Here is a 27,782-nt window from a genome sequence, read left to right as displayed (position 1 = left end):
AGCAACTAATTCGCTACAAGAATTTTCACCACCACCCATATTTTTTAGCAATTTCATTGCATTAAGACAAACATCACGAAAGACCATTGGATGTAAACCTTTACCTAAAGTATAAATATAATAATTTAATTAAGATTAGTGTAAAAATAAATAATTCAAAAAAAAATTCACAATTTACCTCGGTAGTATGGATGAAGCATATAACTTAAAATATAAAGATCAAAATCGAATTGTTTCCATCTTTTATTAAATAATTCAATACAGGTAGATTTAAAATTTTGATCTGATATTGGTGGAAGGAAATTAATCCTTTGTGATAACTTGATTAATTCAACAAAACAATCAGCAAGCGTAGTTGATTTGAATTCAAGAGCCTTTACTGCTGATTTGACTGGGTCTAATAAAGTATTAACGGCATCAACATCATTAAAAAATGATCTACTTCGCAATAAACTTTTAATTTCATTATTCAATATTTCCGGGCATTCATTTAATAACTAATAAATAAATAAAATAAAATAAATTTCACGTTTTAATTCATTTTATAATTAATAATTAATAAACTTACATTTTTTAACTGATTTTTAAGACGTAAAATAGAATTCGTACAATCCCAAGCTGTTGTCCATCTAGTTTTGACATAAGTTTTGAGATTTCCACCTTTAACTGAATCATCAATTATACTCATTTTAAGCTTTTCACCAGCTTGATGTGATGTTTTAAAAAATTTTACTAACTTTGTACACTTCGCAATAACCTCTTTGGCAAATGAAGTTTTACAAATATCAGTTGTAATGAGATTAATGTGATGCGCAATACATCTAATTGGAATAATATGTTTATGTGTATCAGCAATGATTCGTTTAGCAGATGCACAAGCAGCAGCATGATCAGAAACAACTGCAGAAAATTTTTCAGGCCCAATATTTGTAATTACTTCATTAATTTTTTCAGCTAAAAATTTTGCTGTATGAGATTCTAATGATAGATTTTTTAAACTATGTATAATTTCCTTTCGTTCACGTGTAATAAGTATAAAAATGTATAATGATTGACCTCGTGGGCTCGTCTAGCCATCAAATCCTAAAAAATTCAAAATTTATTAAATAATTAAAAAATCTAAAAATAAAATTTATTTTTTTACCTAATGTTAAATCTGATTCTTTATCTAACGTAAGTTGCTGATCAACAGTTATTTTAGTAAGTTCGTTGTTCATAAGTGTATTGGATAAAGTAGTAGAACACGGTGGCTCATATCCATTACATAAACTTTTAACCATATCAATAAAAAAAGGATTTGAGGAAACTAAATGAAATACCACACCACAACAAACAAAGAATTTTGCAACAGCTTTATCGCATAATACTTGTTTGGTACTATCAATCTGGTCAGATTCATAAAATTTATCTATTCTTGTTTGAGATAAATTAACACATCTTTTTTTTGAGACAGTTGAAGTAGAGTTAGTAACTCGCTCTTCAGCATTTTGTTTAATAAGAAGTAAATATTCTATTTTAATTGTAGAAGGAACTTTTGAACAGGATAAAGCTAAATGTGCTTGCATTTGGGCTGGTTCTCCTTGGGTTTGAGTCCAGCCATAATACATGCATTTACAACTAATATGACCTTCTTTTTTAGTACCAATATCATTAAAATGAATTCAAACAGGTCCTCTTTTTCTTCCTGGTTTTCCTTTTTCTTTATTTGTGTTTAATAATACGCTACTTGAACTTCCACCATTTGTTTCTTGAGTAGACATTATAATTAGTGTATAAAATATATATAAAAAAATGTATTATTTTATATCAGAATGTTTAATTGGTACATGCGTTAGAAAATATTTTAAATTTGGCATTTTTTAAGACAAAGAAATATTTTAAAAAAAAATTTAAGAAATATAACACATGATTATATACTACGTTCATTTAATATACTCATGTTAAATCATGTGTTTATTAGTTGATCTATTTCCTATTTTAATATAATTTAAATTTTACTGCCGTAATTAATTTGACAGGTTAATTTAATTACGGCATATCGGCATTTTAAAATTTAAAACCGTAATTATTACGGCTTATTACGTCAGGTATAATGACATAATTAAATTAATTTCGCTGGGAAGTATATAATATACAGTAAATTGGGAATGAGTATTAAAAAATTTTTATTTAATGTTATTATACTATAATTTGGTAAAACTTTTTTTTAAATTAATATAATTCTTAGTACTTACTATATATGTTAAAAATTTATATCTCAACTTAAAATGTAGTTATTTTCAGATTCAGTGATCCAATCGGCAAGCTCTTTTTTCGTTCATATAGATCAGATCAAGGGCTTTCCAAAGAGCCTAAATTTATACAAAATAGATCAGTGGATCCCAAGATATTTGCATTTAAGCATGTTAAAAAGTTCATACCTTAACTTTAAATGTAAATATCTCCGGATCTAATGATTCAATTAGTGAGATCTTTTTTCGCCTATAAAGTCCAGAACAAGGGCTTTCCAACGAGCCTAAAATTATAGAAAACGGATTAGTGAATCTTGATATATTTGTGTTTAAAGATGGTAATACAAACTCCAACATAAAATAATTGTTTTTATTGTTTGAAAATATCTATTATGATACCATTTTTTATATGATATTTTTATTATACTTTTATAAACATTTATAGCTACTAAGGCTATATAAATTTTTATTTTACTTTATATTTTATTAAAATATACTTACTTTTTAATAATATATATTAAAAATTCCATATATATGAGAAATGGATTTTTTCACAGCTCTTTTACATTTAATAATTTACGTTTCGCAAATGTAAATTTTTGTTCAACTTATTATTTAGTCAAATGATCATCAATCAGATGATTTTTTGGTATTACAAAACAATTTTGTGTAACAAAAATTGTAAAAATCAATCAAAACTCTTTTTAATGCAAAGTAAACAAATCAACCTATATGTTTTGTATTTTGCAATACTGCGCTATTTGACATTTCACTTAATAATTTAGCATCCAATGATCGTAGAAAGATACACCATAGCTCGTTGGAATCGTCTCATAATGACGAGTCGAATGGTAGTTAGATCGTCTTTCTACGATCACTGAATGCCAAGATATTGAGTGAAACGTCAAAAATTAGCATTTTATATTTTGTGATACTGTTCCGTTTAACATTTCGCCTATTATCTCGATATCTAGTGATCGTAAAACGATGATTTAATCACCATTCGACTCGTCGTTATGAGACAATTCCAATGAGCTATGGTGCATCTTTCTACGATCACTGGATGCCAAGATATTGAGCAAAATGTCAAAAATCAGCATTTTGTATTTTGTAATACTGCTCCGTTTGACGTTTCGCCTATTATCTCGGTATCCAGTGATCGTAAAAAGATGATTTAACTACCATTCGACTTGTCGTTATGAGACGATTCTAACAAGTTATAGTTAAGGTTACTTATCTAAACTTCTTCAAAATCCTACGATTAGTTTCGTCAAAATTTTACTATAGATTTATTATAGTTTTGGCAGAGTTTCAGCAGTTTCGGCATTTATAATAAGTTTCGGCAGTTTCGCCTTTCTCCAAAGTTTCGCCAGTTTTTTAATATAACTTTAATATAGTTTCAGCAGAATTTCGCTTTTCGGCGAAACGCCATCTTGCCTAAACCCTTGCTTTCGGCAAGCAACCTAGTATAAATAAGATCTTTCTACTTTGCTATAGTTTTACGGCCAAGTCTCCCTCTACTTCTTATGAAGCATCATCGGACTAGTATCCTATCATCCCCAAGGGGTAACCATACCACTGAGTACTTATTTTTCCTCAAGCGACAGCACCATATATGGGTGATATCTCCCATCAAGGACACATTTAAGGCTGATCTGAAGCTAGAAATACATCGCCTACTCATCCTTAAATCCATTGCATGATACTGGTACTCAATTTATTTTACAACCTTTAGAGAGTATTTACTTTCATGGAGGACTTTTGACAGGTAACATCAACCATCTAGTACCCTTCCATACCACCATTTTAGGTACTAAGCCTCACTCAAAGACCACTACAGCCCGCAATTACCTAGCACTGATAGTACAGTTCATCAGGAAATTTGTTTAGGCGTAATTTAGTGTAATATTTTGAAGGTGGTGTAAAATTTTGAAATATTACACTAAAAACGTAATATTACAAAAGTTTACGCTCTTAAATTTGAATAATTATAGTAATTTAAGAATATCTTGCTATCTACTAATCCAATCAAGATGATCTATAGCTCATTAGAATCAGCTTATCAAGACGAATCGAATGGTAGTAAAATTGTATCTTTATGTTTGATAGATGACTTTTTATTAATTTAAAACTTTACTGCATACTATAGAGCTTTCTATCAACTGTAGAAATGTGATTTTACTACCATTCAATCCGTCTTGATGAGCTAATTCCAATGAGCGATAGATCGTCTTGATTGGATCAGTAGATAGTGAGATATTCTTAAATTACTATAATTATTCAAATTTAAGAGCGTAAACTTTTGTAATATTACGTTTTTAGTGTAATATTTCGAAATTTTACACCTTTGAAATATTACACTAAATTACGCCTAAACAAATTTCCTGATGTTGTTTACCCCAAGTGGTATACTTTGTAGTGACCACTCAGACAGGAAGTAGCAGGCATCTGTCCAGGATCACCCCTTATGGTGGGTATCAATCACCAAAGATCACTAACCAGAACCCAAAGAGTAGGGAATCGAACCCCATAACTATACTACCTGTTCTGTGTACGAACACCTTAGTTGGTTTAAGACCTAACAGAAGGTCAAACTACCACTAAGACATTGCACCCTCAGCTTTACTATCTAGAACGATCATCTAGCCATTACTGACCCCAAGTGGTATCATAGAGTGACCACCTGGACAGGAAGTCCCCCTAAGGTATAGTAGTGACCTCAAGGACAGGACTGCGCACATGCCAATGGCCTTATAGAGAACGTTAGAAGGACACCATGACTTTTAGTTGAAATGTGCGGCCTAACTGTATACACTATACATGTAGCCGAAACCTCCATGAAGCTGGACAAGGTTTCGGCCTTTCAGTAATTTAATTATAATAAATTATTAAAAACTATCCAGAAATCCATCCGAAACTTTAAAGACTTTATATTATAGTTTCGGCTGGATGTAGAGATTAATTTTTATTATTTTTTAACTTAATTTTGATTTAAAAATGTGGCCAAAAATTATGTGAAAAGGTTTCAGCTACAAGTATAGTATACACTAATTCACTATGATGCAGTCCAACTACGCTAATCTCTATATCTTCACGCTATTGGTTGTAATGTCTGCAGTAAAATTCTTTTAATTTCCGTGATTAGCGGAATTGAACTTGCAACCTTACCATACTCAGGCTTAATGAGGGTCTCAGTCACTTACCACTGAGAAAGGGTGATCAACCCTTTTGGTGCATCTTTCTATGATTGTTAAATGCTGAGTTATTAAATGAAACGTCAAATGGTGCAGTATCGCAAAATACAAAATGCTAATTTTTGACGTTTTGCTCAATAACTCGGCATCTAGTGATCGTAAAAAGATGATCTAACCACCATTTGACTCATCGTTATGAACAATTCTAATAACATATGGTGCTTCTTTTTACAATTATTGGATGCTGAGTTATTACGTAAAATGTAATATTTTTAGATTTCAACAATTTTGACATGTCGAAACTATTTTGGCATTTTGACAAATCAGAAAGCCAATGTCGAAATGTTGAAATAGTTTTAACAATTTCGACATGCCAAAACTCCCTAATTTTAGCAGACAACTTTAGAGGTAACTGGAATCAATTCTTTAATTATCTGTTCTAGAAGGGTTATAGGTTTAACGCTAGTCATAAAGAAATCCTCTTCACAGTGAGTCAAATCTGAAGTAACTGGAGATGAGTCTTTGGCAATCGTCTTATACTGAACTTTCTTTTTTCGCCTCCTCTTTCTAATTTTATCGCCAATGCTTTTCTTATTTACCTTAACCAAGAAAGCATTTATCTTCATTTCCTTTGAGGTTTTAGTGTCAATATTATTTCGCTGGTCTATTACGATATTAGATAAATCAATATTTGATACCATTACTTCTGGCAGTACCTTTACAATCGCTTCCTTATCATTCTGTGGTTGTTCACTCACCACCAAGGAATTCTATTCCAATATCATAAGTCTAGCCTCAAGTTCCCTATTTTTTGCTCTAGTTCCTCAACTCTAATATCACACCTAGCATTTTCCTTAATAATCTGCCTCAGTTTCATGATCTCAACTTCAAGCTTGTAATTTTTAGCCACAAGTCTGGCATTTTCTTGCCTAAGTAAGTTAATCTTAGATTCCATTTTTGATAACACTTTTATACAAGTATTCAAAATAAAAAAGTTATTGTGTTTATTTCAATTTGGAACACAGATCACTTTTGCTGAGAAAAAAATGTTTATTAATATACGCAAAAAATAAATACAAGTTCGGGACGTAGCCCATGATACATGCTGTAACATCGGGAAATTTTTTGGGGTGCAGATCTGCAGGTGACATTTTTGCGCAGATCTGCGACCCTGTCGGCAGTCTTTAGAAAAAAAAATTCATCAAAAACTGCGCAGAATTTCAAGAAACAAAATTCTGCGAAAATTTTTAAAAAATAAATAATGAAATTCTGCGAAGATTATAAAAAAACAAATAACGAAATTCTGCTAAGATTTTTAAAAAATAAATATTCGAAATAATTCAAATATATTTAATTTCACTGATCATCACAATTATTACAAACAATTTTATATATAGTAATTTATTTAATATGTAATTTATTTAATAAAATATATTCAAAAAAAATTGAAGAATTTCAAATACAAATTTCCGAATTCTGAAAATTAATGTAATACGAAGAAATTCGACGAATGTTAAGAGAATTTCGAATCTAAACTCTTGAGCTGTAAATTTTTTTGATTTAGATTAGTAAAATAAATTAACGCAGTGTAAAAATCATTATATACCAGATAATAACTTTGACTTACTAATTCTTCGTAACTACTACTATTACCATCATCAGCATCGCTCGATTCTTCGATTATAGACGAAATCTCTGGACTTTGTTCTGAATTTTCTTTCTCTGCTAACTCCTGCAACAAACGCGGAGTTACTGTAACTTTATTTTTGATCGATTGCTGATAATTGATTATACATTAATATTTGCGAAATATTTTAAAATTTTTAACTTCAAAGTACTGATGAACGTTATTATTACCATAAGAAAATCAACTATCTTTAAAACTAACTTGTCGTTGCATTTAATCCCAGAGCTACTGGGATTTAAGACAATATCGCAGATGGCGAGTACATAAACCCAGTGTTCTGGAGGAAGCTCACTGCCTTCGTATGATTTGAAAACAGAAGAGGTTATTTTTGTGAGAATACCTTGATTTTCAAAAAGTTCTCAATATGCTTCTCGCGTTTTTGCACTTTTTTTCCATTCGGCAATCTTTTTAGAGGACGCACTGCTATCTACACGTTCTAACTTCTGCTCACCGAAGTTAGAAAACATAGTATTTCGAATATTTGCCGCTAAATCATTTTGCTTGCTTCGGCATTTGTTTTTTATCTTAATAATCAAATAATTTCGGATTATTATTATTATTATTATTATTGATTATTATTAATGATTTCACGTACTTCTGGTAATAACTTTGATTCGAATAGAAAAATCCACGTATTTCTTCTGAGATTTTCAATATAATGACTGGCATGTTCAGCGAGGTATTTCTCTAAAGCTTCACGGTACTCCGTATCTGAGGGAAATAGGATCTTCGGAATAAGTTCTTTGGACACCTTTTTATATGCGCGCTGTAAAGATAATCAGTTATTTTTAAATATCTTGAGATCAAATAAAGTTGCTAAATCTATTAAAGTAACTTACGTTCCAAAATTCATCTGAAAGCTCGTCGACCACCACAAGTCTCTGTATCATTTGAGAATCTAATCGTTATTGCTCACTAATACGTCGGCACAATTGATATATTGAAGTGATTTTTTCGTCTAATAATTTCATAATATAGTTGAATTTCTCGATTGTAAGGTAACGTTCGTCACGTTCTTCGAAGTTACAATATTTGTCATCAATTTGCATAGGTGTGATAGGTGTAGAAGCTCTGATAGGTGTGGGTGCTTTGATAGGTGTGGAAGTTCTTCGGTTTGAATTATCATCGGGTTTAGTTGGAGAATTTTCAAGATTTCTTGTTGAATTATTACCAACAATGGGCGTTAATGATCTACCCCAATTTTTTTTTGGCTTGCCACTTTTAATACTTTTTGTAGGATTATTGGATGTTGAAGACTTGAGAATTTCATCTGAAACAACCAACACGAACGGTCCTTCGGTATGGGGTGTTGAAGTTAAAATATTATCGTAATCAGGGCCAGTACGAGTTTCAGTATAAGATGTTGAAGCTGAAGCATTATCATCAACATTTCCTGTATCTTGTGATGATACATCATCAGCTGTTAGTGTCGATTGAACAAGCGAAAATTAATTATAATATTAAATTAATGTAAGAAATGCAATTCCTTGACGGACTGTACCTGATAAAATTTGAGATAATATATTTCCAGTTTTTTGAGAAGCTTCATCTTTTTTTTTCGGACTATTATGGGAAACTTTCATTTTTTTCTTTGCATTTTTTCCAGTTTTTTTCTTAGTATTTTTCGTTGACATTATTAACAACTAATTTAGAAAATTGTATAGGAAAAAATATACTTGAAATTTACGAAACAATTTAAATAAAAAATTGATTACCGAAATCGATAAAAAAATCCAAAATCTATAAATTAAATAATTTAATTATCAGTAAAAATATTAATTAAAATGATTAAAATCTGTAAATTAAAATGATTAAAATTTAAAAATAAAAATAGTTAAAAATCTGTAAATTAAAATGATTAAAATTAAATAAAATAATTAAGAAATCTGCAAATTAAAATGATTAAAATTTAAAAATAGAATGATTAAAAATCTGTAAATTAAAATGATTGAACCTTTGCGCCAAAAATGTAAAAAAATCAAAAAAAAAAAAAAAATTGAGAATTCACACAAACGAAAGAAATATCAAATTCTTCATTAAAATTCGCAAATTCACAAAATTCATAATTTCGCATTAATTAAAATAATCATTAATAAAATCACTAAAATTCGCTTAAAATTAGCAAAGAACAAATAAAAACAAATATTTACTATACCGCAAATAAATCCTCATAAATTGTTCTTTAAATAAAAATGGTTAGATATCAATGCCAAATTTGTAAAAGAGAATTTTCAACTTACGGCGGTTTAAAACAACATGCCAATGCTAAACATCATGGGAAAATGAGATCCTCCCAACTAAATGAGTCACCAGTACAGCAAAGATCTTTATTGCAGCCATTAAGAGAAATGATAAGATCAGAACATGATGCAGAACTTTGGAGCACGTCAATTATTATGCCAAATCCAACTACTTCGCAAGAAAAGCTTACATCACAGGATGATGATGATGAGATGAAGCAATTTGAACCTTCATCTCAAGATGAAGACTTAGTAAATATTGCAGATGAGTTAGAAGATAAACCACATTATCATTTGCGAAAAAGGTTATGGTCAGAAGAGAGGGTCGAAGCAAATTTTGAAGAATCGGAAGCAGAATCAGAATTAGTAAACTTTGAAGATACTGAATTCATTGATCCTGAAGACCTTTAGGATGCATCATTAGATGATGCCATAGATGTAGTTGATGGAAAATCCACACCAGAGCGCGTAGTAAAATGGCCGAATGATGCATATCGCGACTTTTTGGAGTTGATAGTAGAGGGTAATATCTCTAATAAGATAGGTGATAAAATAATAAAGTTTTTCAACAAACTTAGTAATTTAGACAAATCACCATTGCCTAGTTCAACGAAAAATGGCAAGGATTATCTTAATCAAATAAATTCACTTTTGATAGACTTTAAAGAAAAGGTTGTTGCGACCTATAATGAAATTAATTTTACCCTCTACTATCGCCCACTTTTTCGTGCTATTCAAGCTTTTCTGCAACGATCGGAAGTAACCAATAACTTCGTCCATAAAAAAATCCAAAATAAAATGAAGGTCTGTATAATAATTTGATTTTCGTCTGCAATGATAAATTACATTATTTATGCTTATTTAGTTGTTTATATTCTCAGAATGATAGAGGTGAAACAAGAATATTTGGCGAACCTTTCGAAGGTAACTGGTGGTTAGAAACTGAAAAGAACCTTCCATCATTAAATCGACTATTGTCCATCATCTTATACTCAGACGCAACAACTTTCGATGGACTTGAGAAATCATCAGGCCATCCAGTTTTTTTAACTCTTGGTAACATTCCAAATCATGTTCGAAATTTGCCGGAGGCTAAAATTCTTTTAGGATTTCTCTCTAAAGTCCAAGATACAGGAATCAAAACAACAGAAAGTTTTCGAAGCTTACAGCGCGATGTATATCATAAATGCTTCAAAATTATGCTCCAACCTTTATTAGAAAAATCTGAAGCGCTATATTTTGGAATTAATGGACAAGTGATTACTTTCGCTGCACAGATATCTTTTTTTCTCGCAGATATGCTTGAAGCTGATGATATAACTGCGACATATAAAGGAGCGCGGTGCAAAATGCCATGCCATACTTGCATAGTTTTGCAAAGTGATCTGAACAATATGAGTCTTAAACTAGAGAACGTACCTCATAGAACTCATGAAAATATGAAGCAAGTAATCAACGATGGCCAAGGAAAGGAGTATTCTGTGCATTCTGTTGAAAATTCCTTCTGGAAATTTCCGTAAATATCTTTATATTTCTGTAATTAATTTCAAAGATGTAAATTTTTACGCACGTATAATTTGTTTCAGAAATTTGAATATATACGAAGCCTGCGTTCCTGACCGTATGCACCATATCGATCTTGGACTCTTCAAATACCAATTGGAATTTACACAAGATATTTTGAAGGCAGTCGGAGGAACAGAACTACAAAAAAAATTTGATGATCAACTTCGTCAAATTTCTCGCTTTCTGGGTCTTAAACTCTTACATAAATTAGGACATTTAAACGTACTTACTGCGTCAGACTATCGTAACATAATGAAAATTGCATTTTTTGCCTTAGATGAAATTTTTGAAGGGAACAAAATAATCTGTAAAGAACTTTGCGAACTTTACGCAAAGTTCAGTAAGATGTACATAATGAGCAGGAAAGAAATGTACACTGAAGAAGATCTGAAAATTTTTGAAGTAAGTCAAAGTTCATAAAGTCACATTGAAAATCATCAACACACTAAAGATTATCAATTATAGTCAGCAATTATTGATTGGTGCATTGATTTCAAAAAGATCTTCTCTCCATTGTCCACTACTAACTGCAATTTTCCGAAGTTATACAGTTGGCGGTATCACGCAGGTAGGACGCTAGTAAACATACAGTATATGATTTTATCCTAATTTATTTTGATTGTTTTCAGTGCCTGCTATTAGAAAATATGGTGCATTGAATGGGTTGTTAACGGAAACGTACGAAACCCTCCACAAATCATATGTCAAAACCCCATATCGGTTATCAAACAGAAAGACGTAATGAGACAATTGGTGAACGCTGTTAGTTGAATCCGACATGACTGAAATCAATTTCTTTAAAATATACATACATTTAATAATATTTTTTATAGGTAAAACACAAAGAATTGACATCTTCTGCTAAAAAAGTTATTCATCGTAAAGCCAAAGGATTTGAAAAAGTACTTTGGGAACTAACATTAGATAATATCGGCCAAAAAATAAAATCGTTGAAAAAATCTGAAAATCCACCACATTCAAACTTCATTGAAGGGTTATCGCAATTAATTTCAACTTTAGATACCTTTCTGGACACATCTTCGCAGGAGTCCGAAAGTGACGAATTTTACATTAAAATTTATGATTCAGTACACCTGGAAGATAGACATATTTTAAGAATGACAGGAGAATTCCAAAGTAAAAAATGGTTCGGTAATATTGCGGTAACTCCTGCGGAAGATCAAGAGCAATACAATTCGGATGAGGGAGCTTGGTATGGAAAAGTAAGTGAATGATTAAGATTGATAAAGTGTTGTATGTCATTAATCAATTTTCTTTATAAGGTGTTGTTATTATTTAAATTCTTCCGAGGTTCTTTCAAAGAGCCATATGAACTTGCTCTGGTTCGTTGGTTTGATATTATTACAGAGGAACCTGAACTGTACGGGTGTCCGCAGTTGTATTACACCAAAGAATACAACACAATACCAATCGGTTCAATTAACCAAGAAGTTCATATAGTTCCAAGGTTTGGCAAAGTAAATCGTTATTTGTTAAATAAATACATGTTTTAAAAATTACTGGAAAACTTTAACGAAAGTAAAGTCAGAAAGTTTAAAAAATAAAATTTGTAAATTTGTTGAAAAACTTTAACGAAAGTATTAAAAAAAACTATTAAAAAACTTTAGCGAAAATAAATTGTCAACGGAAATGATCGAAAAGCTTAATTAAGCTTAATTACTAATTGAAATCGAAAAGTTTAATTAGTTAGTTACTCAAAGTTTAAACGCAATTATAAACCCGCAATTTTGAGTTAAAGAATTTCGCAGAGTTTCGCAAAAAAAAAAGGACAAAAAGCGAAGATCTGCTATTTCGCAGAACTTCGCAAAACTGGCATGTTTTAAATTTTCTGTTAAATGAAATTCTGCAAAATTGCAGAATTTTGCTGATTTTATAGATAAAATATTCAATTATCTGCGAAGTTGCAAAGTTTGCAGAACTTTGCAGAAATACACAAAAAATGACAAAAAAAAAGCGGAGATCTGCTAATTTTACAGATCTCCGCAGTTCTGCACCCCAAAAAATTTCCCGATGAATTTCATTTTACAAAGTGAAATATTTCTATACTAATGCCTAAAAACTACACCAGTTTTTTACAACCTATGCTAATACATTATCTTAATATTAGCTTCTTCATTTGCCCAAATAACTAATATTCTAGATAATACAGTTAACTCCTTCTATAGTCACTCCCATTATAGTCACATTCTACTATATAGTCACATCAGTTGAATGTTTAAAACACTTTATTATTAAAATTTATCCTATATAGTTACAATCTATCTATAGTTACTATCATACCTATCCTCAATCTTATATTAAAAAGAACCATTTATAATCACAGTTATATAAAGAATATATTGAATAACTTAGCATCTAATAATCGTATAAAGATGTACCATAACTTGTTAGAATCGTCTTATTAAGACGAATCGAATAGTGGTAGTTTTATTCTTTTACTTTGCTAGTATTTACAGCCAAGCCTCCTACTGCCTCTTATGAGACTAGTTTTCAGCTAGTATCCTATCATTCTCAAGGATAACCATTATACTAAGTACTTAATTCCTCAGGTAACAGCATCACATTTTGAGAACATTCTCATCAGGCCACTTTTAAGACTGATCTGAAGTTAGGAATACACCGCCTACTCATCCTATACATCAGGAAATTATATAGTGCGAAAAGTTGCGCAAGTTTACACATCATAATATTTCGTAAGCTTCCAGACCCGCCGCAAGTTTGCGTAAGCGTAATATTTCGTAACTTTTTAAAATATTTCGAAATATTACGATATGCAAAGCTTCGTAATTTTACGATTTGTAATATTCCGTAATTTTGCGGTTCGCAATATTTCGTAATTTTACATAATATTTCGTAAGTTTTCAGACCCGCCGCAAGTTTGCGTAAGCGTAATATTTTGTAACTTTTTAAAATATTTCGAAATATTACTGTATGCAAGGCTTCGTAATTTTACGATTCGTAATATTCCGTAATTTTACTGCGTAATACTTCGCAACTTTTTAAAATATTTCGAAATTCTATGATGCGTAATGTTCCATAATTTGACGATTCGTAATATTCTGTGATTTTACACAACTTAATATTTCGTAATATTTCAAAATATTTCGATAAATAATACTTCATTTTCTGTACTATAAGTTTATATAATGTATGTTTTATTAGATATAATCATAAAAAATTACAAGTATTTATTAATATATACAGAATACATAAAAGTAAAAAAGAGAAAGAGTAGAGTAACAATATTATTAGACGTAAAAAGAAGAGAAACAGCTATAGTAACGTTAGTATTAGATATAAAGATAAAAGAAATATTGTTATTATTGTTAGTATTAAGGTAAAAAGAGTTAAAGAAACAGTAAAAGGAGTAAAAGAAACATGGATATTATCGTTAGTATTAAAGTACAAGTAAAAAGAAATAAAGGAAACGTAGATAGTATTGTTAGTATTACGACATAAAGTAACAAAGAGGTAAAAAAAACGCGTTAATATTAAAATAATTAGTATTAATAAATAAATATTTCTATACCTGCAAAGTAATTGAACAAAAGAATAAAGAAATAAAGAGAAAGGAAAAAATAAACATGTTGTTAGTATTGTTAGTATCGTTAGTATTAAAGTACAAGTAAAAAGGAATAAAGGAAACATGGATATTATTGTTAGTATTACGATACAAAATAACAAAGAGGTAAAAAAAAATGAAAATAATTAGTATTAATAAACAAATATTTCTATACCTGCAAAGCAATAAATTATGAAATATATGTAAATATATTGTATATAATTAAAGAAATAATAGAAAGAAGAGACAAAAAAATTAAAAATATTGAACAAAAGAATAAAGAAATAAGAAACAAAAATAAATAAGACAAAAACGCGTGCGTACGATTAAATGATTAAATGATTAAATCACATGCAAGGATCAGCCTAATTTTGATTGGCCAGAAATCATGTACATCGTATAGCGGGTGTGACATAAATAAATCGTGACTGAAATTTGTGTTCAATTTGTGTTCAATTTGTGTTGATAATTCTGGTAAAAAATTTGTTAATTTTGGCCAAATTTCGTTAAATTTGTTAAATTTGTGTTGAGTTTGTGTTGAATTTGTGTTGCGTAATTTTTTATTTATCACAAGGGGATGATATTTAGTAATTGCATGTACGACGTACAAGATTTTTTTTATGATTTTTTTAAGAAATGTACGCAAAATATTTAATCAGAATATAATTGTTTTATTTTTAAATATGATATATTGATGATTTTTTTTTAAAAATTCAATAGAATGTGCTAATAATAAATTGTTTTATTTTTAAATATAATATATTGATATTTATATTTAAATAACCAAAACATGTACATGATTTTTAATTATTTTTAATTGAAATCAAACTAAGATTTTTTTTTAAAAAAAAATTAAAATAAATTAAGTGATTTATATCTATATTTAGAATCATGATATTTATATTTAGATAATCCATATCCGCATGAGATTTAATTAATATGTTTAATGATGAAAAGTCTAATAAATTAAATTTTAATTGAAACGAGAAATAAAATCAAACCAAAGAGGTATTGTTCAAATTTTATTTAAAGTGACATTTTACGACTTTCTTTCAAATTTTTACTCATCCCAAAATCAAATTATAAAAATAAAATCAAATCTAATAATGCCTCGCCAAACACGTCGTCGTTCCTATAACGTCCATTAGAACTGGGCTATGATGGACGAACTTGTCGACATACGCCGCGACAGAAACCGCGCCTACCATAATATTAATGGTAGAAGCCGCCATGATTTTTGGGACTCTGTTGCCAATAGGTTCATATGACTAATATCTATAATTTTCTTTAAGAAAGAATTTAAATTCAAATTAACCAATCCATTTAATTGAATCAGAATAAATAGAATATTTCGAACGAGGGTTTCCGGGCAACAGTGCAGCCAAAAGTGGAGGAACCTCGTCAGGGATTACCATGTAAGTAAATAAATAAAATTACATTCATTTAAATTAAATGTATTTACCGAATATTCAAACTGATTTTGATATTTAGAACTATGTCCTTTATCGTAATGGTACCCCTAATCGGCCTGGGCGGCGGCTGTGGACGCGTACCGGCCAAAGATATTATCGCGAATTTAGAACGAGATTTTGGGAGAGGCCGGGTAATTATACTATAATAAAATTTTATAATTAATATTACATTCTATTTTACGTTCACATTTTAAATTTGATAAATTTGATCAATTTTAGATACGCGTGACGATCGTAGGAGAAGGAGAAACTTACCTACGTATCGTAGAAGATAATTATTTTTATTTTTTTATTTATTAAGTAAGTAGCTAGGCCCAGTCCGTACCAAATATCGGCTGGAGACTCACGTTTTTTTTGGGCTGTGACTGATACTGACGTCCATGCCGTACAGCCTGAGTACTATTTTATAAAATAGTAGCGAACAAGTATCAAATGTATATTTTTTTATTAAGTTATAATAAAAATTAGAATTTACTTTAATTTTTAACATAAAAATTGTAAATAATAAAAAATTCGTAAATAAAAATAAATTTGCTTTCCCAAACTTAAAAAAAAAGGTGTTTATATAAAAGAAAAGGTGTTTATATTATTTTTGATTATTCAATAGTATCACATGCCCCTTGTATACGTTCTACTGCATACGCAGTTTACAATCTCGTAAATTTTCGAAACGGAATATTACGCAGGTTTACAGTCTCGTAAATTTTCGAAATATTTCAACCGTAATATTACGCAGGTTTACAGTTTCGTAAATTTTCGAAATATTTTAACCGTAATATTACGCAGGTTTACAGTCTCGTAAATTTTCGAAATATTTCAACCGTAATATTACGCAGGTTTACAGTCTCGTAAATTTTCGAAATATTTTAACCGTAATATTACGCAGATTTACAGTTTCGTAAATTTTCGAAATATTTTAACCGTAATATTACGCAGGATTTACAGTCTCGTAAATTTTCGAAATATTTCAACCGTAATATTACGCAGGTTTACAGTCTCGTAAATTTTCGAAATATTTTAACCGTAATATTACGCAGATTTACAGTCTCGTAAATTTTTGAAATATTTCAACCGTAATATTACGCAGGTTTACAGTTTCGTAAATTTTCGAAATATTTCAACCGTAATATTACGCAGGTTTACAGTTTCGTAAATTTTCGAAATATTTCAACCGTAATATTACGCAGGTTTACAGTTTCGTAAATTTGCAGAATATTTTGACCGTAATATTGCGTAAATCTTACGATATTGTAAACTTACGTAATATTTTAACCGTAATATCACATAAATCTTACGAAATTGTAAACTTACGTAATATTTTGAAATTTTTCGAAATATTATGCCATAAACTTTCATAAACTTACAAAATCGTAAACTTACGCAATTTTTCGCGCTATAAAATTTCCTGATGTACCCATTGTATGATACTGGTACTCAATTTATTTAATGACCTTTAGAAAGCACCTACTTTCATAATAGACTTTTGATAGGTAACATCAACCATTTAGTACCTTTCCATACCACCATATTAGGTACAAGGTCTCACTCAAAGGCCACTACAGCCTGTGATTACCTAACACTAATAGTACAGTTGTGAACCTAAGTGGTATATTTTGTAGTGACCACTCAGACAGGAAGTAGCAGGCATCTGTTCAGGATTACCTAAGGTTGCTTGCCAAAACCTAGGGGTTTAGGCAAGATGGCGTTTCGCCGAAAAGCGAAATTCTGCCAAAACTATATTAAAGTTATATTAAAAAACTGGCGAAATTTTGGAGAAAGGTGAAACTGCCGAAACTTATTATAAATGCTGAAACTGCTAAAACTCTGCCAAAACTATAATAAATTTATAGTAAAATTTTGACAAAACTAATCGTAGGATTTTGAAGAGGTTTAGACAAGCAACCTTAGGATTACCCCTTATGGTGGGTATTAACCACCAGGGATCACTAACCAGGACCCAAGAAGTGGAGAATCGAACTCTATAACCATGCTACCTGTTCTGTGCATGAACACCTCAAGGATTCCTGAATACACAGACGTTCGTCATGATAATTGATACAATTCGTACAAGGTTACAAAAATAGTACAGTACTAAAAGTTCAAGGAGATAATTGATGTGATATTTACTATGTTTACTCATTGTAATCTTAATGTGATATCTTTGTATTCAGGGGCCATGTTCAAATCCAAAGTGATATAAAATAAATGATGTGATATAGTTGTAAGTATATGTGATTTCAAAAATTGAGTAATAATTAATACATTACTGTAATGAGTGAGTCACATATATATATATATAGGACCCCAATTTTCTGGTGACCTTATTAGAATCCTATATATATTATATATATACCTCTATAATTAAATATTTCTTTCTTATGCGACTTAAATCGTATTCAAAGATTTTCTTACATAACCTGAATCATATAAATATTTCTTTCTTATGCGATCTGAATCGTATTTAAAAATTAAATATTTCTTTTTTATGTGACCTAAATCGTATTCAAAGGCAAAATTCTTTATTGCAGAAATATTAAAATTATTTCAATATAAAATGTTGAAAAATATTGAAAATACTGTAAAAAAAAGTAATTTTTTCATTATTGTTATTTTTATGAAATTCCTTCTACTCCTGATATGGTTGAAAATATTAATTATCCTTCACCTTATAATTAATATTTTATTACTATTTACTTAAGTATTTACTTTTTATTTTTTTTTATAGTTGTAATAAAACATACAGTAAAACAAGAAGAAAAATATAAAAAAAGACTCACCGAGTTATTTGGAGGTAATGAACACATTGATATTCTAAATGTATAAATTAAATATTAAAGCTTGATTCAATGTGTTTAGATCAATCAAAATTATTAGAAGACATCAAGATAAATAAATCTGTCCTAGTAACCTCAATTTCCAAGATGAAAGAAGATAATCTCACTCTTGTGGTTCAATGGAACTTTGATGCATTTGATATAAACAGAAGTAGAGACAGAAATCCATTACATACTATCGACAATCTTATCAAATATATCCAAAACTCAGGTGGTGAAGACTTATTCAATCTACATACAATGTTCATGTTTCAAACTGAAAGAGATTTTTATGAATGTGTACGTCACTTTCCAGCTTGGTAAGTATAAGAAATTTTGTTTTGATTCCTTAACGTTATTTAATATGCTTTTCTTTCCCTTTTTTTACTAAAGGTCACGCCATACCATTGGACTTGATGATGTTGCTACCACTCTTAAGATAGTACATCATAATATATATGAAGTTTTTCAATACGAGTTTGCTTTCAACTGGCCTTAATTGATGTTTTAGATACACTATTTTTAATTTCCTGTTAAATAGCTAATTTCTTAACTTTTCATCAGTCTTTTTTGCCCAAAAATTTTTCCACTATATCAACTGCCTTATCTCTTAAAAATATTTTCTGTTGCTATTAGTTTCATTTTTCTCTTTTTTAGTTGCTTGCTAATATTTGTTAAATAATTCCATTAACTCTTTGCTATTCTTTGTTGATGAACTGCTAATTGTTTGTCTAATTCTTTATTTTATACAAATCTTTATTTATATTTTTTTTTGTAAACATAAGTAAATATGAATGAAAAATGAAAAATGCATTTAAAGGAAGGAATAAAGCATGAAATAAAATAATATCATATTTTTCACTGGCCTGTCAGCGAAATTTGTCAAGAAAAAATTTTTATTAATACATAATAAATACAAAATTCAGGACATTGTCTGTGATACATGTGATACATGATACATGAAACTATGCTATTATTATACATGCTTATTTTTTGAACAATAACCCTCTATCCTGATTCTCTTTCTGTCTGGTTCATTTTCCATATACGCCTTATCCATTAACAAACTCACAATTATACCTAAAACCTCTTTCACGCTATCACATAATGATTGGTATAACAGGACCCCGGATATCTCCAAAACAGGTCATAAGTCACACTTTCGGCAGATTGGCCCATTTTTCAAGGGCTCAAAAAATCGTTTTTTGTAAATATCTCGGCATCCAGTGGTCCAATTTTGATGAACTTTTTTTTTAAATTGTAGAGCTAAATGAGGGCTACAAAATAAAAAAAAGTTCATTAAAATTGAATTACTGGATGCTGAGATATTTACAAAAAACGATTTTTTGAGTTTCAGCAAAAAGGGGTGTTTTTGGCCAAAAGTCCATTATGACCTTTATATTAGATATCCGGGGTCCTGGTATAACTTTGAGTTTAGTTCTAAGGCCTTCTTAGCAAATTTGATCGAATACGCAGTGTCACTCACTTTGGATATTTTTCTATGGCTATATAGAAGGAAGTGCCAGTCTTGACCTATTGTGATGATACCATAAATTATTTTTACCACGCTTTCTCTTCCTCTTGTTCATCTTGTATGCACTTTTAAGTTATTTGATATTTTGAGCAAAACCTATAGGGACCTTATGTTGTTTATCTTTTATGATACAAATAAGGTTGCTTGCTGAAACCTAGGGGTTTAGGCAAGATAGCGTTTCGCCGAAAAGCGAAATTCTGCCGAAACTATATTAAAGTTATATTAAAAAACTGGCGAAACTTTGGAGAAAGGCGAAACTGCTAAAACTTATTATAAATGCCGAAACTGCCGAAACTCTGCCGAAACTATAATAAATCTATAGTAAAATTTTGATGAAATTAATCGTAGGTTTTTGAAGAGGTTTAGACAAGCAACCTTAGATACAAATAAGGTCTTCAGCTTTCTACTCTCATACTTTTACAGTTCGTGTTAGTGATAAGTTAGTATGATTGAGGATAAAGTTTGGGTAGCAAAAAATTTTACTTTAATTGTATAATCAACCCAGCTAGGACTCCGCTTACTTCTAATAGAAGTCTCCAAAAATATAAGGTAAAATTTATATTAAAAAAAATTTTTAGGTCTCTTAATAGATAAAGGTAAAATTATATATATAACAAATAAAGGTCTCCGGATATGTAAGGTAAAGTTAAAATAGGTTTCTGGTTTTATAAGGTAAAATCAAATATAAGTTTACAAATGTTTCGGTAAATAATAAAGTAAAATTGTATATAAAATTTAATATTTACCTTATATATACAGTCAAACCTTTATATAACGATATGTCGGGACATATATGAAATTTTAGAAAATATCGTTATATCAAAGTTATACCGATATTTATATATCCTCACATATAGTGGAAAAATAAAATTTTATCGGTATAACAAGTTTTTAATAGTAGATCGGTATATTGAATATCGGTATATCGAGGTTAGACTATACTAATCTGAAATATTGTACAACAATTATTACAATATTTGGTAATATACATTTTATAATTTTTTCTCAAAATAAAAAATTTATTCTCTTTATACTTGCAAAAACCATTTTATATTTTTAGTTTTATTTGCATTAGCACTATCTTTTTGAAAATTATTACAAAAATTAGCTTTTAAAATATAAAAATTCATATAACTTCAGAATTTAATTTCAGTACTTTGGTTAAATCAAATCATATTTTACTATCTAAGAAAGTTGTTTAGTAAGGTCGAACTACTTATATTTGAATTTTTATAGCAGTTGGCATAATATTTGTTGAATACGAGTATTTTTTTATTTTAGTATTAACTTAAAATTTACGTTTTTTGTTTATTAAATTCGAAGCATAATTTGGGCATTTTAGTCAAATGAAATTACCTTTTCAAGCTTATGTAATATTGTTCGGCGAGGTCGAAACTACCTGAATATTAATTTTCATAAGAATCAGTTTAATATTTGCAGAATACGAGCAATTTTCGCACTTTTAATTCTTTTTATTTTTCTGATCAGTAATTTTAGGGCGTAATTTGGGCACTTTGGTCAAATGAAATCACTTTTTTATGCTTAAGTAAAGTTGTTCAGCAAGGTCGAAAATATTTAGATAAATATTTTCATAATAGTTGGATTAATAATTATAGGGTATAAGCATTTTTTCATAATAATACCAATTACAAATTTATTTTTTTTTAAAAAAAATTAATTAGATTTTTTTAAAGAAAGTAAGTGAATAATAGTTTTGAAGTAAAGTTAAAGATGTGTGTCTTTAAGATTTTTTTATAGTATTTTTGTAATTCAAAGTAACTTTTTTTACTAATAAAAGTTATTTATCTTTAAAGAATAAAAATTAAACTTAGTAAAAATAAAAATTTTTAAAATTTATTGTAATTATTATAAAACATTTTGTTTATTTATTGCCATTTTCAGAAATGTTGACATTAGAATGTCAATCATTTCTATAAATCGAACACACCGAACACACACTGAACACAGCAATTAAAATTAAAAAAAACAAATTTTCCTTTAAAAAAAGCAAAATTAAAACTTTAGTAATATATTTTAAGGTAGTGTGCATAAAAAAATGTATAAAAATTATATTATTTGCATATATGTATTCACTTGTATTTGCTTGTATTTGCCAATGTTCGGTGTGTTCAGTGTTTTCATTTGTGTTCGGTGTATGTTCAGTACAAATTTTCATATTTTCAATTTTATTCATATCTAAAAAGTGACAAAAATAGTTTTTATATAAAGTTATACATGAATACTTCAAGTTTGCATAATTTTTTGTATGTGTTCACGGTGTGTTCAGTGTATTCAGTATAAAATGGTCAAAATTTCAGATTGTCAACATTTCTGAAAACGGCAATAATAATTAAAAAAATTTAGGTCTCTGAAAATCTAAGGTAAAATTTAATATAATTTTAAAAGGTCACTATATATATATGGTAAAATTATGAGATAAGAAAGGTTGATAAAATTACTAGTAAATCTGAAATTTTGCCCAGAGACCTTTATTAGAAGTAAGCGGGTTCTATTCAGCTTCAGCTTTCTTTGCCAACTATTCCATACTGAGGATGCATGCTAAGCTTCTTGTTTGTTATATCCATGATGATATGGATGGAAGCGTGTAATTAAGCGCTACAACATACTTTCATTACGCATGAACTCCAAGCTGTCTGGCTGTAAAGTTTCGTATGAGTGCAACTTACTCAAAATTTCTTCCATGCAACACTTAAAGATCTTATTCTCGTCTTGAATTTCGTAAATTGGTGGTGAGAAGAGTGGGATGGAATCTATACTATCAGAGTCGAAATCATATTTCACTAATACCTCATTCAAGCTGAAGTATGAGGAGAATACACGCTTTGGCTTTTCTTTGAGAGTCTGGAGAGTCTCATAGCCAATTCCATTTCCAATCCATACTTTTTGAAATCTTCTTTGGTCATGTCAAGAAAGTTTTGACCGGTTATTTTCTTTTTACAGAGTATTCCCAAGTCATCATCGTCGAGCTTGAGGTTTTGCTCTTTCAAAAAATTAATAAGAGTTTCTGCCAGTTCTCAACCAAGTAAGAGTCGTGTTCAGCTGTTGAGGTAGACATAGCGATTTTATAGTAATACTGGCTCAGATAAAAAAATGGTGCTACATTCTATCTGGAGTGAGATAAAAATTTATTTCTGTTTAAGAAAGAAATTACCTAGGGGTGTGGGGGGGTCCAACTGGTTGGTTACACAATATAATATACAATAAGTCTAATAAATCAAAACTGTCCTCCATATAAATTCATATACGTTATTAGTAAATTACGATGATCGGTGAACAAAATACCCCTGCAATTAAAAAAACCAGCCATTAATTATGTCATCCTCGAAACGTGATCAAATCTTTACATCGTTTTGTCGCGTCCAATACTTTAAATAATGTTTGGACCGCCTGCGAGAAGAAAAAAACAACGTCGGCGGTTTTATTTTAGTATTTATGATGAATAAATCAATATTTAGAAGTCTAAAACAAGTAAAACAAGTTTATTTATTACAAGAAAACGTTATTTATATAGACTTTTAATTTATAATAACTTTTAAACCTTTTTTTTTAAAAAAAAACTGAAAAAAATATTGTCTATAGTAAATGTCTACAATAAATAGTTGTATGCAGTTTTCACTAATAACAGAGAATGTATTTAATAAAATTTTAATATAAAAGTGATATTTATTGTTAAAAACATATTTTTCATTGTTTTTTAAAAAAATTTTTTTAATACATATTTCGAAATAATAGTTTTTCTAATAAGCTATATTAAAACTTTGACCTGAGAAACCCAATAACGCTCTAATAGTCATGAAAATTTGCCAATATATGACTCTTACCAACACTAATCTACTCTCGAACATCGGCTTTTAGAAACGTTGTGCGTCAAAGTTTTAGGCTTGGAATGTTGTCTTGGATATATTAAAATAATAAAATTCAGGGGTGACGGTAGTGGGACAGTTTGGTAATACGAAATTATATTGTGTAACCAACCAGTTGGACCCCCCACACCCCTAGAAATTACTGGACGTTAATATAGATTTTTATGTCGCACAGTCGTTGCATCATTACACGTGACCCATTTACCGAAACGTCTTTCATTTTTTTGATAGTAAATTTGCTAATCGTAATGTGATCGTAAATAATCGACAAATTTATTATTTAAAAATTTCCAAAAAAGGAGATGCATTTAAACGCAGGTGCATTCAAATTTTAAACCTTTATTATTATATATAAATCATTAGTGAATCATAATATGAGCCAAAATCCAATTTTTGTTAATATTATATAAACTTCAGATAACTAATTAAATCTTATATATTAAAATATTATATATGTAATTTAAATAGTACTTTTATTTTATATTAATTTTGGTTAAATTTATAATATTGGTTTAAATAAATTAAGGAAATAATAATTTTATGCAGGTGCGTTGCAACACACCCCCTTTTTGATTGACAAATTTACTATTTAAAAATTTTCAAAAAAGGGGTGCGTTCAAACGCAAATGCATTTAAATTTTAAATTCTAATAATAATTTGATATACCAATATATTTTCCCTAAAATAATAGTATCAGTTAAGATTGCTCAAGAAACTAGAGGATTTTAACTAGGTTGTAAAATGCCAAAATAGCAAAACTTTACCAAATCTATATAAAAGTCTTATTAAAAGATTGACAAAATTCTGAAGAAAAGTAAAACTTAATAAAACTTATTATAAATGCTAAAACTGTGTGCTAAAACTTTACTAAAACTATAACAAAATTATAGTAAAATTTTAGAGAAACTATTCTGGAAAGGTTTAAGTAAGTAATCTTATAGAAATCCAATTATTGTATTTATTATAATAAATATAAATTTATGATATATGTTCTATATAAAATTTTTAAAAAGTTTATTATATTTAATATCAATTTTATTAATAAGTTTACTATAACAAATAAGATTTATTAGTAAGTAAATTGGAAAAATAAAAAAAGTTTACTATAAGCTAAATTTTAGAACAAATTTTATTATAATGAATATTAGTTATATTTATTTTAGGATTAATTTTATATTCACCTCTGGTGAATTTCACTTTGATCTGCAATGCATTAAAATTATTAAAATTTTAAATTTACCCCAGTGAAATTCACCAGGTGATTTCATATTACACAAACGTGTAACGCATATTTTGTTTTTTGCTTTCTTGTAGTATTATTTTCAAAATGACCAGCTTTTACTGGAATTTCTTAAGGTAAGATTTTTTTTATTTTCTTATTACTTTGCTAGTTTAATATTCTTTTTCTCTTATGCTAACTTGTTAACTTGTTTTTCAGAAAACAACAATTTCAAATAACTTCAAGAAGTTAAGGTAAGACTCACTTTTATTGCTAGTATTTTTATTTTTCTACCATTCCCTTTGCTTCCACTTTGTTTTTAATTATCCTTTTCATTTATCATTGTCCTTTTCACTCCTATATCGTTTTTCATCACTCCATATCACTTCATATCATTTTTCATCACTTCATATCGCTTTTTATCACTCTATATCGCTTTTCATCGCTTTTCATCACTCCATATCGCTTCATATCACTTTTCATCACTCCATATTGCTCCATATTACTTTTCATCACTCCATATTGCTTCATATCATTTTTCATCACTCCATATTGCTCCATATCATTTTTCATCACTTCATATCGCTTTATATCGTTTTTCATCACTCTATATTGCTTCATATAAAGTTACTTGCCGAAACCTAGGGGTTTAGGTAAGATGGCATTTCACCAAAAAGCAAAATTCTGCCAAAACTATATTAAAGTTATATTAAAAAACTGGCGAAACTTTAGAGAAAGGTGAAACTGCCAAAACTTATTATAAATGCCAAAACTGCCGAAACTCTGCCAAAACTATAATAAATCTATAGTAAAATTTTGACAAAACTAATCGTAAGATTTTGAAGAGGTTTAGACAAGCAACCTTAGCTTCATATTGTTTTTCATCATGCCATATTGCTCCATATTGCTCCATATTATTTTTCATCATTCTATATCGTTTCATATCATTTTCATCACTCTATATCGCTTCATATCATTTCATATCAGTTTTTATCACTCAATATTGCTCCATATCATTTTTCATCACTCCATTTCGTTTTGCAACATTCCACTTTATTTTTCATCATCTCAATTCACTTTTTATTGTTTCATTTTGTTTTACATCATCCCATTTCTATTTTCATCAACCTATTTCACTTTCATTTCATTTTTCATTATTATAAAGGATTATATATTATGCATTACTATAGGTTTTAAATTAATGAAAAATCTAGATTAAATGGTTAGTGGATGGGTATAATAGTTTAATTGAAGTTATGTTAATTTAAAAAGAAACTTTTTGTTAATAAAACTTTAAAAATTTATGCTTAAATGGTCAATAGAAAAAACTTTTTTTTACATGTTTATTCAAATACAAAAAAAATTTGATGCGATGAATTTTACTAAATTTTAATATAATAATAAATATCATGTGATATAGTGAATTTCACCTCCAGTGAATGTTAAAATGATCCTTAATATTATTACCCTTTCACTATAGTATTAGTAATTTTTTATTTTTGAGCTTTGGCAAAAATCCTTGATGTAAAGGCAGGATAATGAAAAATTGGACTGGAAGTACACAAAGACGGAACTAAAGAACAGAACATATTATAATGACGTAACTTTAGCAATAACAATATGGAAGCAAATACTTTACGACTTCAAGAATATTAAGCAACAACTTTTTATGATGGAAAGAGTATACAACTATACATGAAACTAAAATTGGTTAATTTTGACCTCTGAAATGGTCGAAATGGTCAAAATGATTTCAACTTGAGCCTTTCCAAAAGTTGAAATGGTCAAAATTACGTCATAGTCATATGATTTTATAGTAAACAATAATATTAAAATTCAAAGTTAACGAACTCCACATCCAGTGATTCGATTTTTATGATCTTTATATGGTTGGATTCAGCTTATCGAGAGGATTCCAATGATATATATTTCATATTTGTAGCATCAATATTGACTGAGTTATTCACGTTTAAAATTTAGTATTAAATTATAATTATAAAAATCACATAACTATGATTTAATTTTGACCATTTCGACTTTAATTTCGACTTTTGACCTTCCCAAGTCGAAATATTTCTACTTTTGGGCTTTAATTTTGACTTCATATATATATACGATAAAAGCTTAATTAACAAAGACTTTGTCAACTATTTATAACGAAACTTCTTATATTTCAACAGACTGACGCTTTTTAATATTTTAGATAAAGCTATTAAGAAATACATAACAGCTCTACAACATCTTAAGCACTACATGAAGAACTACCTCTGGGAGACTTTCACTAGCCTACTGGAACGTTTTTGATGTGACTCTTCTTTACCTCTTACTACAATTACAATACTTTCCTCAGTGCCTATTG

General features: G+C 29.0%; 3 protein-coding genes across 3 annotated transcripts; 1 reads left to right on the top strand and 2 right to left on the bottom strand.

The window, feature by feature from the left end:
- Positions 1-5,814: 5,814 nt before the first annotated feature.
- OCT59_008848 (uncharacterized protein) lies at positions 5,815-6,126 on the bottom strand (the record flags this gene model as incomplete). The annotated part of the gene is made up of 1 exon (XM_025325478.2): positions 5,815-6,126. One exon carries the CDS (start codon positions 6,124-6,126, stop codon positions 5,815-5,817), a length of 312 nt encoding a protein of 103 aa, XP_025181108.2.
- Positions 6,127-6,938: 812 nt separating this feature from the next.
- OCT59_008847 (uncharacterized protein) lies at positions 6,939-8,746 on the bottom strand (the record flags this gene model as incomplete). The annotated part of the gene is made up of 8 exons (XM_066133157.1): positions 6,939-6,968; positions 7,053-7,202; positions 7,283-7,452; positions 7,534-7,636; positions 7,708-7,878; positions 7,952-8,010; positions 8,140-8,532; positions 8,614-8,746. The coding sequence occupies 8 exons, from the start codon at positions 8,744-8,746 to the stop codon at positions 6,939-6,941; spliced, it is 1,209 nt and encodes a 402-aa protein (XP_065999630.1).
- Positions 8,747-18,527: 9,781 nt separating this feature from the next.
- On the top strand, positions 18,528-19,285 carry OCT59_008846 (uncharacterized protein; the record flags this gene model as incomplete). The annotated part of the gene is made up of 4 exons (XM_025325477.1): positions 18,528-18,561; positions 18,699-18,764; positions 18,830-19,106; positions 19,180-19,285. The coding sequence occupies 4 exons, from the start codon at positions 18,528-18,530 to the stop codon at positions 19,283-19,285; spliced, it is 483 nt and encodes a 160-aa protein (XP_025181106.1).
- Between the last annotated feature and the right edge of the window lie 8,497 nt (positions 19,286-27,782).

This window comes from Rhizophagus irregularis, chromosome 17 (genome assembly GCF_026210795.1).
Source record: "Rhizophagus irregularis chromosome 17, complete sequence".
Classification (NCBI taxonomy): Eukaryota; Fungi; Glomeromycota; class Glomeromycetes; order Glomerales; family Glomeraceae; genus Rhizophagus; species Rhizophagus irregularis.
This window is presented reverse-complemented; position numbering and strand designations above follow the sequence as displayed.